Source organism: Diachasma alloeum, unplaced genomic scaffold (assembly GCF_001412515.2).
Source record: "Diachasma alloeum isolate Michigan unplaced genomic scaffold, Dall2.0 Dall_scaffold_00422, whole genome shotgun sequence".
Lineage (NCBI taxonomy): Eukaryota > Metazoa > Arthropoda > Insecta > Hymenoptera > Braconidae > Diachasma > Diachasma alloeum.
In genome coordinates, this window is record NW_021680561.1 from 96,938 (window position 1) to 114,807 (window position 17,870).

General features: G+C 38.5%; 1 protein-coding gene across 1 annotated transcript in view; it reads right to left on the reverse strand.

The window, feature by feature from the left end:
- Positions 1-11,730, reverse strand: part of LOC107042125 (prolactin-releasing peptide receptor-like) — a 61,130-nt gene extending 49,400 nt beyond the window's left edge. Inside the window, exon 1 of the mRNA XM_015263019.2 lies at positions 10,783-11,730. Within this exon, the coding sequence (XP_015118505.2) occupies positions 10,783-11,730 (948 nt within the window). The remainder of the gene's footprint in view (positions 1-10,782) is intronic.
- Positions 11,731-17,870: the final 6,140 nt, after the last annotated feature.

The following is a 17,870-nucleotide window of genomic DNA, read 5'->3' on the forward strand; positions in this document are numbered from 1 at the left end:
TGGGACTGATTGAGGGACAACTGGCGGTCAAGGGTTTTGCCATAGGCGCCTTTCTGGATATTGAGGGGGCTTTTGATAGCACTTCGAATCCGGCTATAGAAAAAGCCATGGAAGAACGACGGGTGTCTAAGACTATTATTGCTTGGACACAAAACATGCTGAAAGGCAGAAGACTGTCGGCAGGACATGGGAGGGCATGTGTGGAGGAACGTCCGACTAGTGGCTGTCCGCAGGAGGGAGTTCTCTCGCCCCTGCTATGGAACCTGGTTGTAGATGGACTTCTAAATCAACTAAGTGAGGCCGGCTTCCACGTCATCGGTTTCGCCGATGATGTGGCAGTTGTTGTGAAAGGCGGATTTCTGAGGGTGCTAAGGGACCTGATGGCAACAGCCTTCAATATCATTGAGGACTGGTGCAGGGTAACTGGCCTATCGGTAAATCCAGCCAAAACAACAATCCTGGTTTTCACCAGAAATTATAAACTGGAAAAGATCCAACCTCTGAAGCTAAATGGCTCGGAGATTAACTACACCAGCAGAGTGAAATATCTGGGTGTCCTCCTGGATAATAAACTCAGCTGGAAAGAACATATCTGTACTCAGAGAAATAAAGTGTTTGCCTCTATGTGGGCATGCAGGAGAGCTGTGGGCAGGACATGGGGACTCAATCCTAAAATGATGCTCTGGCTCTACCAAATAGTTCTACTTCCGAGACTGTTATACGCTGCGGTCGTCTGGTGGCCGAGGGTGAGTAAGACGGAAACAAGGAACCTGTTGAAAAGCCTACAGGGAACCTTCCTGAGGGCTGCAACAGGAGCCATGAAATCGACACCTACTGAGGCGCTAGAAATAGCACTCAGTATCCCACCCCTCGACCTTAGGGTTGTGAGTTGTGCTACCACAACTGCATATAGACTAAGGTGCCAACTAGAATGGAAGATGACGGGCCAAGGCCATACAAGGCTTAGCCTAATCAATGATCGACCCTTCATAGGTAAGACGGATAGGATTCCTAGGAAGTATCAGATCAGGAAAACTTTCAGAACGAGTATACCACCCAGACAGGAGTGGCTGGACTCGAAACTTAAACCAGGACCAAGAGAGGACTACTGGTTTACGGACGGCTCTGGCTTCAATGAAAGTTTTGGGGCAGGCATCTACCGTCTGAAAGATGGCTTCGGAGAGAGTTTTCCGCTGGGCCATCATTCAACCGTCTTTCAAGCAGAGATGCTGGGCATACTTAAGTGTGCAGAGTATCTGAACGCGAGAGACACAAAAAAGATGAAAATATTCATCTGCAGTGACAGCCAGGCGGCGATTCACGTCCTAGACAAACCCACTACAGAGTCACAGGTGATGTGGGAATGCATCCAGGCATTGGACACACTGGGTAATAACAACCAGGTCACCGTAACCTGGGTACCAGGTCACCATGAGATTCTGGGTAATGAAGAAGCATATAAGCTGGCCAAGGAGGATACAGAAAGGGCGCCCTCCTATGGCCTGCTTGGCATGCCCTTCGCAGTGGGAAAAACTCTTATTAAAGATCATTTCCAGNCCAGGTCACCATGGGATTCTGGGTAATGAAGAGGCAGATAAGCTGGCCAAGGAGGGTACAGAAAGTGTGCCCTCACACGGCCTGCTTGGCATGCCCTTCGCAGTGGGAAAAACTCTTATTAAAGATCATTTCCAGCGGGATCATGTCAGGCGTTGGGAGAAAGTTGCGACCTGCAGACAAGCGAAACTGCTTATGAGGGGGCAACTAAGAGTTAGAACCAGAAAGCTTCTGGAGCTGCACAGAGAGGATCTGAGGGTAGCAGTAGAGCTCCTTACGGGTCATACAGTTCGCAGAGCTCATCTGTTCAAGATGAAACTTGCAGAACAAGAAGACTGCAGACTGTGCGGAGGCGATAAGGAGGGCGTCATCCACATTTTATGTGAATGCCCCCTATTAGCACTCTGTCGCTATAAAATCTGGGGCCAGGCTTTCCTGGAACCAGAGGACTTACAACAAGCGGCTGTCACCAGCCTTATTAGCCTAGTGAGAAACACAGGGCTGGGGCTGTATGACTGACCGAAACTAAAGCGGATGTTACAAAAGATCGTATGATTTAGGTGACTTTGGGCGCTTTAAGTGACCAGCCACGCATATTCTATTCTATTCTTTTCTAAAGTACGAATATAAGGGATGAGCTTACATCCCTGAAAGTTGAAAGAAGGATCATTTTCCTGGCTGAAATGATTTGACCAATTATAATGTGTTTATTCGTGGTTCATAAAATGGTACTGAATTCTCGTCTCGAAAATTCGAGACAAGGCGGTTGTACTCACGAAAACCACCTTACTTTCTTCATTCGTTTGAGATATCCACCACTTTCGAGTTTTCATTTTCAATTCGAGTTATCACCCGTGCCTCTTTAAAATAAAGATGTCCATTTTTACGAAAATTGTTATTATACAATACCTATACATAGGAGAAAGAAGACAAGAGAGGATAAGACAAGAGATATTTTTTCTTATACATAAGAAGGAAGACCAGCGATCATTTTTCTCTTGTAAATGAGAAGCGAGACAAGACAAGAGGACCCTTCCGAAATTACAAGACAAGGCAAGAGATCTATGATTCTCGTCTCGTTGTGCCTTGTAGCATCACTGTAATTTTCATCTAAAAAAACAACTAGGGTGACCGAATATAGCCTGCACGAAGAAATTTATTTGGTGAATTTCACCACCTAGTTGTTGAAAACATGAATTACCAACTAGTTCTTGAATTTCAACAACTAGTTGGTACAATTTAACAACTAAGGAATTAACATTTAGAAAAGATTTTTCAGTTTCATTCAATCAATTTTGACTACCAAACTAGATGGTGAGGGCATATATACATTTGGAAACAATCCCGCAATCATTTATATCGTGGCAATCAATAATGTCTCCCTTAGAATATATTTTCGCAATAATCTACAATTCCTTGTTAAATTTGATTTATCAAATAAATTGACGAACGCTTAGTGAAAATTTAACAAATAGTTGTCGAATGAAATCGGAAAATCTTTTCCTGTATTTTAACTAAATAGTTGTTAAATTTCACCAAGTAGTTGTTGAAATTCAACAACTGGTTGGCAATTAATTTTTTCAACAACTAGTTGGTGAAATTCACCAAATAATTTTCTCTGTGTGGGTAAAACAGAATTGAATTCTGTGAATTCAACCCTAGTTGTTGATAATTTCTCTTCAACTTTGTAATTTTTTTTTCAATCAAGTCCCTGGTGGAAATTTGCCGAACAGATTCTGTCAAATAATGACAGAAAATGACAAATGACATGGAGTCGTCTGACAAAAAATGTCATGATAAGTGACATTATGTTAGATTCTTGATATCATAATTTGTCATATGATGACATTTTCTGACGAGTTCCTGTGCTCAAAATGTCTTCCAAAAATGTCAAAATATGACATTATCTGTAAGATAATGGCATAATAAAACATATGATGTCATACTTTGACAGATTCTATCAAACACAACATGTCATAATTTATCATACTATGACATATTCTGTAAAAAAATTACAAATCAGGACATTCTGTACAGCCTCTTTCTAGGGAAATATTACATGAAATGACATAATTCATCAGATTATTTTAGAAAAAATACTATTCTGATATATAACGAAAGAACATGTATTCCAATGACAAAATTTATTAAACTCGAATTGCCATTTCTGTGAAAAAACGTCAAAAAATATCATAAACGGATAAATTATGACAAATCCCTACAAAATATGATAATAAATGACAAAAGGGGTCATTTTACTTCCCTTCTTCTTTGGATAATCTGTCAGAATTTGTCATATTCTATGAATAAGTATCATATTCTGACATATTGTTACGAAAAATTTCATCAAATGTCACACGAGGAGAGTAGACTCGGAGAACATATTATGAGAAATTATGACAAATTCTATGAAAATTTGTCAGATTATGACATTTTCTGAAATACCCGTTCCAAAAACACAATTTTCCGACAATTTCTGACTAGATATGTCAAATTCCGACATATTTTGACAGATTCTGATACAGTTTGGCATATTCTGACAATTTTTCTACCGAAAAATTTGTCAAAATCTGTCAGATTTCGACATTTTCTGGCAAAATTTAACAGAATCTGTCGACCTAATTTCCACGAGGGGTAGGTCTCAAATATTATGATGAGAAGTGAAAAAATCTTGCTAATGGGTTTTTAGCCACATTCGAATGCTAGAAATAATCAGTAAAAATTGGGCTCTAGCGTTCGGAAATTGCATAACATCTCCCACTCGTTTCCCACCAACTAAACATCATTGCCAGGAATACTGCGTTCCGGTTGGCCGAAAACCAGCCGAAATACAATACTCTGCATATCCCTCGACCTTGAAAATCAATCGAAATATTTCTCTGAAGTTTTCCATCAAAGAAATGAGTATCTCAAATTTCACGAAAAAATCTCTCGTGCGCATTTGGAACTTTTATGGCCTGTAAACCTTGATGCCTTTTTGTCTTCGCAATAAAGCTTTCGAGGAATATTGTGATAATTTTTAAGGTTTCAGAATATAACTACTGATCATTGTTCAGGGTGTAATATTTGAGGTTATAATACAATCTCATGCAATATCTATCAGCCAATGGGCAATATCCAGTGAACATCTTAATTTAGCATCTGACATGGCGATAAAGGTGGCGCACCAATTAGTTATAATCCGTAGGAAAATAGTACATTTCGATGCGAGTTAATCGTATCGTAATTTTAAAAAAAAACTCACTGTAACTCACTGTAACTCATCAGAACTCACTCAGGAATCGATCCCCGTGGCAGGCACCACTACACCTCCATTGTAGCACTATCAAACTCACTGTAACTCACTGTAACTCACCAGAGCTCACTCAGGAATCGAACCTGAGCAAAGAGCTTTTCAAAAGATATAATTGATGTTTTATTCAAGTTTCCTAAAGACTTTAACTGTAAGAAACAAACATGAGAGTTCTTATCCATAGAAGAAATAAAACAGAAATGTATACTTATGTAGAACTTCAATAAATATAATTTCAGTGCATTTTTGTTCTTCTATTATCTTTTGAACATTGTATTCAGGAAAAAATTCAAGCGCCCCACGTCCGGAAAAATAGTATGTGAGTCACGCCGAGAAAAGTGCCGTTCAAGGGACGACGTGTTAGCAGCACGCCGTCCCTTAAAACGGCACTTTTCTCGGCTTGGCGCACAATATACTATTGATAGTGATGTTACGTTCAGCGAGTGACCGGACTGAGCCTTTTTCGTTTAGAAGTAAACGAAATATTGATTAATAGTAAATAGTATATTATGCCACCAGGCGATAAAAGTATTGTCTGGCGAATGTGATTATAATGCTTTAATGCCAGCTAGGCGATAATGCTTTTATCGCCGTGTGGCATACAGTATTTTATGTCGTTGGGCCCGTTGGGCTCGCTTCGCTCGATTAGATCGCGGTTTTCTCGGGCCCAATGACATAAAAAACATTTATTTAACGTAAACAAAGCTTTGAATACAAATTTTTATATAATTTGAAAAAAAAACTTTTTTAAAATAAACTTTATTTGATTCAAATGGATCCTTTTTCTGGGTGTATCATGCCAACGTAGTGAGCTTTACAATGTAATAAAGTAAGCTCTCCTAAGAAACATAGTAATTATTCCTACACTGAGAAAAAAAAATTTTTTTTCTAAATGTTCATTTACTTGAGAGAAGCATTTATTTTTTCAAAAGCGTATTTCTACAATCGAATCACTCCAAGCCGAGCCTGATTAGGTTTCAATTATGACAATCATGTTGCTCTAGATGATTACTATGTTGCACATGATCTTGGATGAATTCCTCCAATGATTATTCATTTTTCCTCAATTTCTTATTTTCTACAGACAAGAATTTCGCTTAATTTTTTAATGCTTCTAATGATTAAGGGAGTTCACTCAAGGTCATACCCGGGTAGAAATTCAACCGGGGATTCAGCCGCAACTCGGGTGAGCGCGGGCTCAGCCTCGCCTTGCCGCTTGACCCGAGTTCACGCCGCGACACGCCGCTCCATACCGGCTCACAGTCGAACGCTCATCAGACGGCATAACCCGGCACTTGAGTTTGAGCTGTGGCTCAACGCTTAGAACTCAGCTCCGATTGAGTCGTGTCGTTTCGAGTGGAGGGTGGAATAGAATGATATTTATGCATTTTTAGAATATCGATTTAAAATTTGAATACTTTGGAAAATCCTTGTCTTCTTACTATAAAAAAAAATGGAATTCCACTGAACTTTCTATAAAATTTGAAATTTACTGATTTTTCCCTCTATCATCGAATATAAAACCTGGCACTTTCTCTAAGAATTCCTATTGAATTTCTATTGGAGCTCTATGAGAATTCTATTTAAGTTTTATTGCAATTCTATTGAAAAATTCTATTTTTTTTTTTGCGTCAATTCCATTGAAAATTATTTCCGATGTTCCATCGTAGTCACTCCCATGGCCGTAATAATACCTACTAAACTTTGGGAATATTTACTATGTATAGATTTCGACGTACGAAATTTTACTATTTTATTTTCTCCCTGTACTTTTTCTCATCTACCATATGCAAAATATCTCGTACGCTTCCATTCCATCGTGTTTACCGTTTCGAGCGGAGTAATTTATATGGATTTTTTTTCTCCGTCCACGGACAAACTTGAAATAATAAAACTCATTCGTAAGTAAACAGGATTTTCAACGAATACGATTTCAAACCTCACTTTCAACTACATCTATAAACCTCACATTCGACAGAAATGTAATTTACCCACTACTACGTTAATCTCGTTTCTGCCCATATCACATTACACTCTACAGAACACGAGTTAAATTGGTGTTTTTAGTATAACACTTCCTAGTGGAATGAACTTGACATCATATGCAGAAATAACGGTTATGATCGGAATTACTAAAGCCGTCAACTCGTTTCCTGTGATGAAATGATTTCTAGAACAACCGAGATGAAAACCATTTCCAACATTTTTTTGAGTGTTCATATATTCTGGGAACAAAACATTCTAGACGCATCGGATATACAACGTTAATCCACGAGCATGCGTCTCGCTAAAAATTCATGTCCCGTACCTGAAGTATGTGGTATATCCAACTCAGTGCAACATTTTTTACTATCTTTTACAATAAATATACTAACACTTATGGAAATAGATCTGCTGGATAATTTGAGACTTTTGGAACGGTAACGATTATTACTTCCATCTTAAAACGTATTTGTGAGAGTCCAGGGCTCTGAACCTGCTGTAACATAATTTATTCTAATATCGATTATGTAATTGCATAATGGCGAATACACCAAACTCCCATCTACGACCATCATAACTCTTTTCTATTTTTTCTTCAATTAGGAAAGGTGGGGCGAACAGGAGCATTTGTCATCGGCTCAAAATCCTAATATTCGTGTTTATAAACAAAAATATCCAAAAATTTAATGAAATCATAAACGTTCCACTTCGCACTATTCTCTCCTATATTTACATAGATTAAATCTGCGTAAATCTTTTTTTAAGTTTTGTTTGGAAATAGTCATTAGTGACCTCGATGTCGATGGGGCTAAAAATAAAGAGATAAAAACTGAGGTGGGTTGTTGTTCATTCGCTGCGCTCGCTCCTATTATGTGATGATAGAATCATTCATTTATTGTTAAGAATTTTTTTTAAGACTATTAACGAATGATATTCCCTTTCTTTCCTCACAGGCAAAAAAATCGAATATCCTGAACGTTTTTGCTAATAACGAATCGACCGGCTCATCGATTGCAAAGGAAAAATTCTCAACCCCATCGGTTCTTGGTTATAATACTCCAAGACCTTCAAAGTTGTCATATATTTCGAAACGTATTATAGCCTAATAACGCCTAGTAACTAGAGAGATCATCAGTTCAGCAGATTGAAATTTTATTGCCAAACTTATCCCTGTTGTTGATGTGCGAGCAAACTTGGGAGAAATATCCTAAGAATACCCCATGTCCCCTTATCAAAGGGTTATTATTTGTGTTCTTATTTTGACCAAACTAAGTACAATATTCGGGGTCATATATGATTACTGGAATTTTGATCGTCGGAAAAAATCTCTCCGCAAAACTACGGAGATTTCCGGGAAATTTCCGGAAGATTTTTACCGAGGATCAAAATTCCGCTCATTGTGCAGCCATTTTCCCCGATATTGTAATAGTAATACGTGAGATAAATAACGAATGAGGACTAATGTACGACGGAAAATTAAACGGAAACAAAATTGTAATAATGTGAATAATTCATAAGATTCATTTGTAATAATTATGTGATATTTTGGTTTTCCCTTAGAGGATCTTTTATATCTCAGGGAAATAATAAATTGCTTATATTCTATTCTATGATGTAGTGATATTATATATGATATAACGATATTATATAATACCAATAAATAGTTTCCCCTGAAATAATTTATCATCAAGAGAATTCATACTTGACGAAACATGACAAATTGGCTCATTAAGTTTTGCCGAGTTACAAACTGGAATCAGTTCTGCTTAGTGAACTTACGTGAAATTGTCAAATAAAAGAACGCTAGGCGAAAATGAAGAAGAAATTCACTGAGAATGAGAGAAAAATACCCTTCATCTCGCTCCTGCGAGTGTCTTTTCTCGTCTTCTAAATTGGCTCTTGCGTCAATGATTCCTGTGTCTAAAAACTATGGACTATAATTGGATTAAGTGAGCTGAAAATAATTATCTGAAATCAGCTACATTTGAACGCGTAGTATTTCTCGACTCTGAAGTTATTAGTCCCTCGATGTCATGTACAGTGGACGCCTGCTGAGTGCGCACACGGTAAGTGGCCGCTTTCGTGAAATCTTTGGTCACTGAGTAGAGTTCCACGTATCGCCATATCTCCCACGCTTACTCTGATTGTCGACATTCTGCCCTTTCCAGCCCTTCTGAAGCCGCAAATTGTGCCTCGACACAGGGGCGTGGGAGGGAGCCTTCAGTCAAGCATTCGATTCACCGAATTCTCCCAAATACGATTCTAAGAGCGAACACTCAACTGAGTGGCCTAGTTTAATGTACCTTACCTTTAAAAGGGAGCAAAGAGAAAGATTTGAAGGTTGGATAAAAAATGCTAGACTTCAGAAATCCGTTGAGATAGAACCATTCATGCGTTCAATGATGACAAGAATGCAAGACTTCCTATACTTTTATGGATTTTTCGTGCAACAGGGTGAATCGTCCAGTAATCGAACCAATTGGTGCGTCAATTTGAACGAAAAAAATGGTTATTACGGGGAAATTTATTTTTCCCTCTTAAAAAATACAATGCAATGTGCATGAATTCAATTACATTTTAGTGTAAACTTTTATTGTATTCGAATTGCTACTTAATTTAATGGGTTTCACCACTGGTGTCTGGCGAGTCTCATTCGTTCAGACGCCGGACGATAAATCATCTCATTTGGTGAGCTGTAAGTCGTTTCTCATTTTGAGAAAATTTCTAGTCTTGTACCAAGAATCATTATTTTCATTGACAAAACGAGACTCATATCGAAACAATCTGTAAAATCATACTACCTATATAATCCGATATTATTATTTTTTTATTTTTAACGGAATTTGTTGCAAGTTCATTGGCCATCGCCCGGGGGTTTTATTCAGCCAAGTATTTATATTTTATGTACCTAATAGTTAATACAAAAAGAAAGAGCCTGTTTGTGTGTTCATTATGCTTAATCCGATATTTAACCCGATATTTTGTGAATCACAAGATTACATTATTTATGATTGCGGAATGGCAATAGAAATGACGGGCTTATTCTTGTAATTAAAAAATGATCCTCAGGAAACTAGAAACTTCAAAAAACTTGAGTCAAAAGAGAAAAATCATTTATTCCATGAAGGTGATTCATCATTCATGCTAAAAATTCATGAAACTGAGATTTTATTATTATTTTTATTATAACCATCATGAACCACCTCACGTCGGGGCCCTTCTCTTGCCAAGTCTAACTAGGGTTCAATATCACTGAGATTCGATAACTTCCGATGGATGAAAAATTATGAATCGTATATGTAATTAAAGCTCTCCAATCTGGTTTTCCAATGGCTTTGGTTTAATTTCATTATCTGTCAGAATTTCGAAATCATCCAATTTTGAAAAGAGTTATGCTTTTTCGCTTAGATCCATATGATATATAGATGCCGTACACGGAGAGAAATTTTTTAGAAAAATTCTAGTGCTAGCACGGGAAAAGAGGCGCAAAGTGACAGCCAGGAAATAATTCCAGTGGCGGCACTAGAAATTTTATTGGGGAAAACGTGAATTTTTCCCCGTATTTGTGTGAAAAATCCACAGAAATCCCGAGAAATTTTACCAGAAATACCAAGAAATTTTGCCTTAACAGCCCTAGAATTTTTCATAGCCGGTGGATTCTGATTTTTTCCAGTACTCGTACTAGAATTTTTCTAGAAAATTTCTCTCCGTGTAGTCAAGGGATTAAACCTATTATAAATTCAACCACAGCCATTTTCTAATACCTAACTGTCTCTCTCTAACTTTCAGAATTTTGATTCTCCCGTGACCGCGGACCAGTTTACTCATCGTACAGACCTCGAGTCAAATAAAATAAATTTGCGACTAACTTTCGGAGTGGTTTTCTTCCACTCCATCCCACAATTATTTCCCTTCCCCAATCCCTTAAACTATATAATAGGCAAAGTATATACATGCGTGAACTCTTTCCGGAAGTTGTCATTGAGCCAGGCATAGAGAAATGGGTTGTAACACGTGCTGCTCATAGCCAGCCAATGCGTGATGAAGAAACACAACCTGTAGTATGTCCAGTGGTTAGTGTCAGCATAAAAGTCATCCACGACATTTAGCATGTTCAATGGCAGCCAGCAAACCCCAAATATTGCGACCATAGCTATGAGCATCCTGTTGGTCCGTCTCTTTCTCTCCCTATCCGCCTCCTCTTTTTTACTAGTTTTACTCCCAGGCTTTAATCTTGCCCGATCATTTAGCCTAATAGAAACGCAGATGTAGCAGAAGGCAATGACAAAGAATGGCACGACAAATTGTAGTATCGAAGTGAACGAGCTGAATAATTTTCGCAGGCGAACACTGGGCCAATGTTCCTCACAATACGTGTAAGGCTCTTCTAGGGTCATGTAGACGCCGTACGGTAGGGTTAACAGCAGCGCAAACGCCCAAATTCCCAAAATAATGCCCAAGCAAACTTTGATCTTCATTCTAGGATGAAAAGGATAAATTATCACCAAAAAACGATCAACTGCGATGCTCGTCAATGTAAATGTGCTAATGTAGATGCTGACTCCTTGGGCGTATGGCACCAGGTGGCATAGGGTTTGGCCAAAGACCCAACGACCAAGAAACGTGTAGAGCGGAGTGAAAGGAACCGCAAGGGCACAAAGGAGAACATCACTCAGGGCTAGATTTGTTATGAACAAGTTCGTCACTGTTTGCATCTGAGAGTTTCGAGCGACTACGTAGCAGACCAAGGCGTTTCCGAACACGCCTATGAGGAATATTGCGCCGTATAGCAGATAGAAAATACCTTGGACCCAAATGTTCGTAGTTAGGTAGTCTTCTGCGATGTTCTGAACAGATCCGTTCAACAGACTTGTCTCATTTTCGAGCATTTCGGTACTCATTTTGGTGGCTTACTTCAAAACGAAGACGTAATGATATATTGAATGTTGGCGGAAGATTCCATCGAGACTCTGAACGCCATTGTTCTCGCAAGAGAAATCTATTCCAATGTTTCGGTTCCAAGTTAGACTATTGGACTTGGTCTTATTATAAATTCATTTTTGAGGATGGTACATATAGTGATCGGATTTGTCGCCCTCATAAACAGAATTCCTCACTGTGCTCTCGAGAGTCGCTGTCCTCTTTACAAGCGTCTCAGAGATTGAATAGGAGATTTGAGGCTCCTTCACAAAGATTTGAGGGGGGCTTCAAAAGTCGGTATAAGTTTCGATATAGTTCTATTTTAGGGGAAGACTTTTCCCTGTCGTTTAGTTCTTTTCACGCTTTATGATATTATGCTTTTTAGCTTTCTAAAGCCATGCCGCCCGCTATAGGTCGACATAACTAATGATAACGCTTTTTAGCATCATTCTCCTCCACAAATTCCTTTTAGAAAAAAGCTTCTTCGATCACCTTTCCTTGATCTTATCAGGTTCTACGCATGTATTACGTTGCTTAGCTTTACTTTCGTGATCAATTTTCCACAGTCCTGCGAGTGTTGATCGACTTCATCTCTTTCTCAGCATTGTAACATTTATGTTCGTTTTATTATACATGCTACGGCTTGTTTGACTAGAAAAAATTCAGATTTCTTCGCAAAGAAGCTTGGAAAAAGTTGAAAAAGTTCATGGAAAATTCCATTACGTAATGCTCACAAAGCCCTTGATAAAATTTTCCCTACGGAAAAAGTTTTCGACTCAGTTTTCGTTTGTTCTTTCTACTTTCTATGGCATTATCGTTCTCATCACTCGTATTTTCCTAATTAATTTTCCACAATCCTACAAGTGTTCCTTTGTTTATCCAACGGATGGAACTCTGCAAGCACTTCTGGTGCTGCCTTATGTTTTTGACGTTTAATTTAATAAGCAAGAGCTAATTCGAGAAGAAATGAATTGCGATAATTCACAGAATGTGATTGTCTCGAGCAACTACGTTGAACGTGGGTAGAGAATCGTGTGCACTGGATTACGGCCACCTGTTGGAGTACCTTTATGCTCGTATCTCCTCACCCCACAACATAAGGTTTTAACACAAGTTCACAACTTTGAAAAACAGATAAAAGAGATAATTTTTTTTTTCAAGTGGGAACCTCGCTCATTCAACACACTTAACTATATAACTAGAATAAATATCCAGTGTCATTGGTATCACCATCATTGAAGTTTCTATTTGTTCACGGGAATTTACTCTTGTTTAGTCCTTCTCTTGACTCTCCTGTTTTTTAGCACTCAATTTGAATTTTTTTATCTTCTCGCAAACTGCGACACTTTGTCAACTTTTAATGGCAAACTCCTGCAACAGTTTCATTAAGATTGAGTTTTTTAGTGCTTCAAACTTACAAGCATCTGGCATTTTAATGAATAATTACCAGACCAAACGCCTGATCCATTTTTATAAATGTATATATTTTTTTCCAATTAAATAAATAACAAACTTGAATGAATTTTAAATGCGTCCGAATTTAATTTCAATGTTTCTATTATACTTTCGAGGGTGATAAATCACTTGAGTCGCGGTTGTTGAGTAACCGGTGATGGACCATGTTCAAATATCGCTTGCCGACTGAATCGTGAAAACCGTCCAGGCGACTTCGAGAACTTTGGGGGAGTTTTCGCGCAAGCGTATGCGATACATCACGCCTTCATGCCGGTACATCATAATACAGTCCTCTGGACTCTCTCGATCACTGGGATGTGCCTTTGCTCACCAGAACGAGTTCACTTTTTCTACACATAAGGTTACTAACTGTTACCTCTCACCCCCCAACCCTCTCCCAATCGACCACCGACGTATGAAATTTGCAGAATAAACAGTATGAGTTTAGCCACCACCCAGGTAAGAATTACATAGGCTGACGATGAGAGCAAGCCTGTATGAGCCCAGGGTTGGTGAGGCTCAGTTATTCAAGCCTAGGATAGGCTTGGTTTCACCGTTCACTTAAGCTTCAAATGAGCATGATTAAAGGAGCCATTGGCGAGGCTCAATTCAGACCTAGTCCAGGCTTTCAGTATTTAGGCTCAGTACATCAAGGCTTATTCAGGGCTCAGCAAGGCCTCGAAAATTAAAGTTACTTCCGATTAATTTCCTCAATTTTTATATCAATACTTATCAGCTAATGGTGGTGAAAACATTATCGTCATCTACAAACATAGCTATAATTTTCCGCCAAGTTATCTAAGTTAACCCCAGGCCAGGCCTAGAGCAGCTCTTTGTGCACGAGGCTACATAATTATTATTATCCTTATCTATAATTAATTAATAAATCGATTCTGAACTCATAAATCCATCGGACCTATCATTTATTCAAGTTTAGGAAGTTTAATTAGGATATTAACAAAATAACACTAACACAAGTTGAATTTTTATCCCCGAAAAAAATGTATCATCTTAAGAAGTCGCAGGTAGCCTAGTGGATAGCGCGCTTGTCTACGGATCAGAAGGACCCCGGATCGAACCCCAGCAGGAGAAAAAATTTTTAAATGTTTGATTTCATGTATTTCATTTGTATTTCAATTTCCAGGTGCGCGGTAATAATCCAGGACGAATAATTAATACAAACTAATGATGATAATAATTTTTTTCCCATCCATTGTTAATTAACCGACAATCACAATCACCAACAACGCTTAGCAACGGTGATGTACGGTCCGACCGCACTCTCTTTCATAGGTTACTCTAAATTCATAAAAAGGGTTATGAAGCAATAAGAAATTGTTTATACAAATATCTGTAAACAATACTCCAGTTTATTTAGCCGAAGCGCGATTGAGCCTTTAAAATGTGGTAATTCAAGGCTTGAATCAAGCCTTGCCATCGAGCCTCGTTTAAGCCTTGCGGGCTAAGCCTGAAACGAGGTTATCATTGTAGGGCTGAAGAAAGATTGATCCAAGGCTGAGCCCCAGCCCTGATTGAGCATTTCCGAGCCTTGGTCCGGGGCTTGATGAGCCCTGTTTCTATCGTCAATTCTTACCTGGGCGGTGAAAATGAGGTAAATTAACAAAAATGCATGGAAAGGTGGTAATATATCAAATGAGAGAGATGCTACCACCCATGTTTACTGGGGTTTACAGTAGGACCAATGCGATGGTAGAGTCTACTGCTGAAAAATCAACTGCAAAAACTTTTTAAATAGCGTGCACATCAACAGAAAGTTGTTTACTTTACTACACTGAGAAAAAAGTTTTTTGAGCCGTACGTTTTTACCTGCATCAACAAACTTATAGCTCGAAAATTGGCGAGAAGAAAATACCTCACACTGAGGAAAGAAACCTTTCGTTAAAACCTTTTGTACTTGTTCGAAAGATGAGGGGCAATTTGTTCACAACAAGAAAACAACTTCTCGAACCAAGTCAAATGGTTTTTGTATTAAAATATTTCAGATTTGAGACTCAAAAATTATGGAATTAATCGATTCAACTAGGCTTGGTTTTAGAAACCACTTTCTTGTCATAAACAAATTATCCTCGTGCTTTGGACAACTACGAAATCTCTTGATGAAAGTTTTTTCTTTCTCAGTGTACAGTAGTGCGAGGGTTTTCCTTGAAATAGAGTCTGTGAATAATTCCATTAAAAACGAGGGACTAGTTACTCCATGATCGAATAACAATGATTTCGAAATGCAGTCGATTTCAAGTAATTACAGCGTTAATTCCAGTGATTTTTCGAAGATAGAATTTCCATGACTTCAAGTGCAGTTCACTTCAAAATCAGTGATATGATAGAAAGTAGAGTAATCGGAATCACGATGAATGAAGCCCATTTAATGAATAAGAAAGATGAGACAAACCGGATTGTTTCAAATTGTAAAAGTCTGCTGCTCAGACTCAATCAATAGGGGAGGGTAGACCAAAATGGACTCCCTTATTTTTTCATTTATGAAATTCTTATAAATTTTAGTGAACCTGTCGTTTTGCGATAGTACCGAAGAGTGGATTCAGCGTCAGATGTACTAAGATGGACTCATTATGTGTAGGGATTAATCCAGACGATTTTAAATTGGAGTGTGACGATTACGCAAATGCTTAACATAAAATAATTATTGTTATTTGAAAATGCGTCCAATTATTGATTTGTAAATTTGATTATTCTGTTATTGTTACGTACTTTTTAGATGAAAAAAATCTTGCTAGGAGTTGGGAAGGTCCAATTGGCAATTTCCATTTATCGGAATTTTTTTTTTATCGTTATTTTACATCGCTTCGACCCGGTTAGGGTATACTGCGACGATGATCAATACTTTAAATGGTTAGATCGCACCATTCTACCCGGCCGGGATTTGAACTCGGAACCTTTCGCATGGGAGGCAACGACCCGAGTAGAAATTTTAATACTTGGCTGGCCAGGCCCTGGTCCGCTGTGCCGTAGAAAAGACCCGGCCCTGTTAGGGTTACCACATCAGGGCCTGATAGGAAATGTAACGCAAAGCATGATCAGGACCTGATTTCTAAACCTGATAAGGGCCGTGACAGACGGCCGGGTTTCGCCATTACCTATGGCATAGACTTTGCTACAAATTAAAAAATTGCTAACTGAATTATTAAATTGGGCCAAAAATGAATAATAAATAAATAAATAACTAGTGGTCCCAGAATCGGCGGGTCGAGAAAAAAAGAAAGAAAAGCACCCAAAGCGGGACTTAAACTCAGGACCCTCCGCATAGAGAAGTTGTGTACCCTATCCACTCGACCACCGTATCAATCTTAAAAATGATCGTTTGTTTTGAGTATACCAATAATACTCCCAATAAAATTGTAGTATTGAACTAAATCGAGAATAATATCAATTAGTATAATTTTTCTGATCATCATCCCCCCTCCCCTCCGACCCATTCCCCTTTACCATTTCCACCCCGACTCTTTGTTTGGTGAAAATTTTTCCAAGTCCCGTACGACATGCCTTATCCGGACTTGATCATTGCCGGATCAGGTTCGCCATATTGAACTTATAGAATTTTCGAAGTTAAGGATTCCCGGCATACCTTACCTGGTCCTGATCATGGCCGGATCGAGTTGGCCGTATCCGGTATACTCAACAAGCACTCGTGTTCAATCAAAACAGGCTGAAAAAGACCCCGGAATTTCCCTTATCAGACATGCTTGATGTAACTTTAATTTTTCTCTATTACGGTACTCTCACAAGGCCCTGACTGGGGCATGATCAGGCATGCCTGCTTAAAGTTTGGAATTTATTGGTAAGGTGAACATGCAATGGTTCCCTTCAGGCCCTGATCTGGCATGCAGTAATCAGATATACCGTATCGATACCAGAGCAGGGCCTTCTCTGTCAACAGGTCTGCCTAAATTTCTACTCGGGGAACTTACCCACTGCGCCAAGCCACCGGGCATTTTATCGGAATTACTATGGAAATTACGGTTGTTCCTATCCATATTTCTGTTGATTCTCATTGTTTTCCACAGTATTTATCATGTTTATTTCCACAATGAATAACAAATAGTTGAAAAAATTATTATGAAAAAAGCACTTAATTTTTTTCAGGTGGTCCATTTTGCCCTACCCTCCCCTACTATTTATATACGTTTGGTTTCATGTCCAAACTTTGTAGCAATAATTGGAGAATAGTACCAAATTCGTTTGATTTCACTCGGCCAATCTCAAGTTATTGCTCATCAAAAACGGTTCATTTTGAACTGATCTCTAATAATTCAGGTAAAACAATTAATTTCTGAACATTGTATTATAGACCAAAAATTACAAGAATGATTCCACATGAATTAAAAATCTCAAATTGCTCGCATGATCCGCACTACACCAGTAATTTAGCATTCCGACTTCATTGACGTTAATTGATTTCGTTGATTCCAGAGTTCAGCGTGATTTCCGAGATGATGTCAAAAATGATTTTGGAGAGTTGAAATTCGTTGATTTCTGCAAATTTCAGTGAATTCAATGATTTAAATTCAAATTGATTCCATGACAGAGTGGCAGCATGATTTTAGGATTGAGTAGTCCCTCGGAAATCTATTACAATCGTTCTGGTATTCACGGGAATGCTTTACGGAATACAAGTAATGTGGTTGAGCAT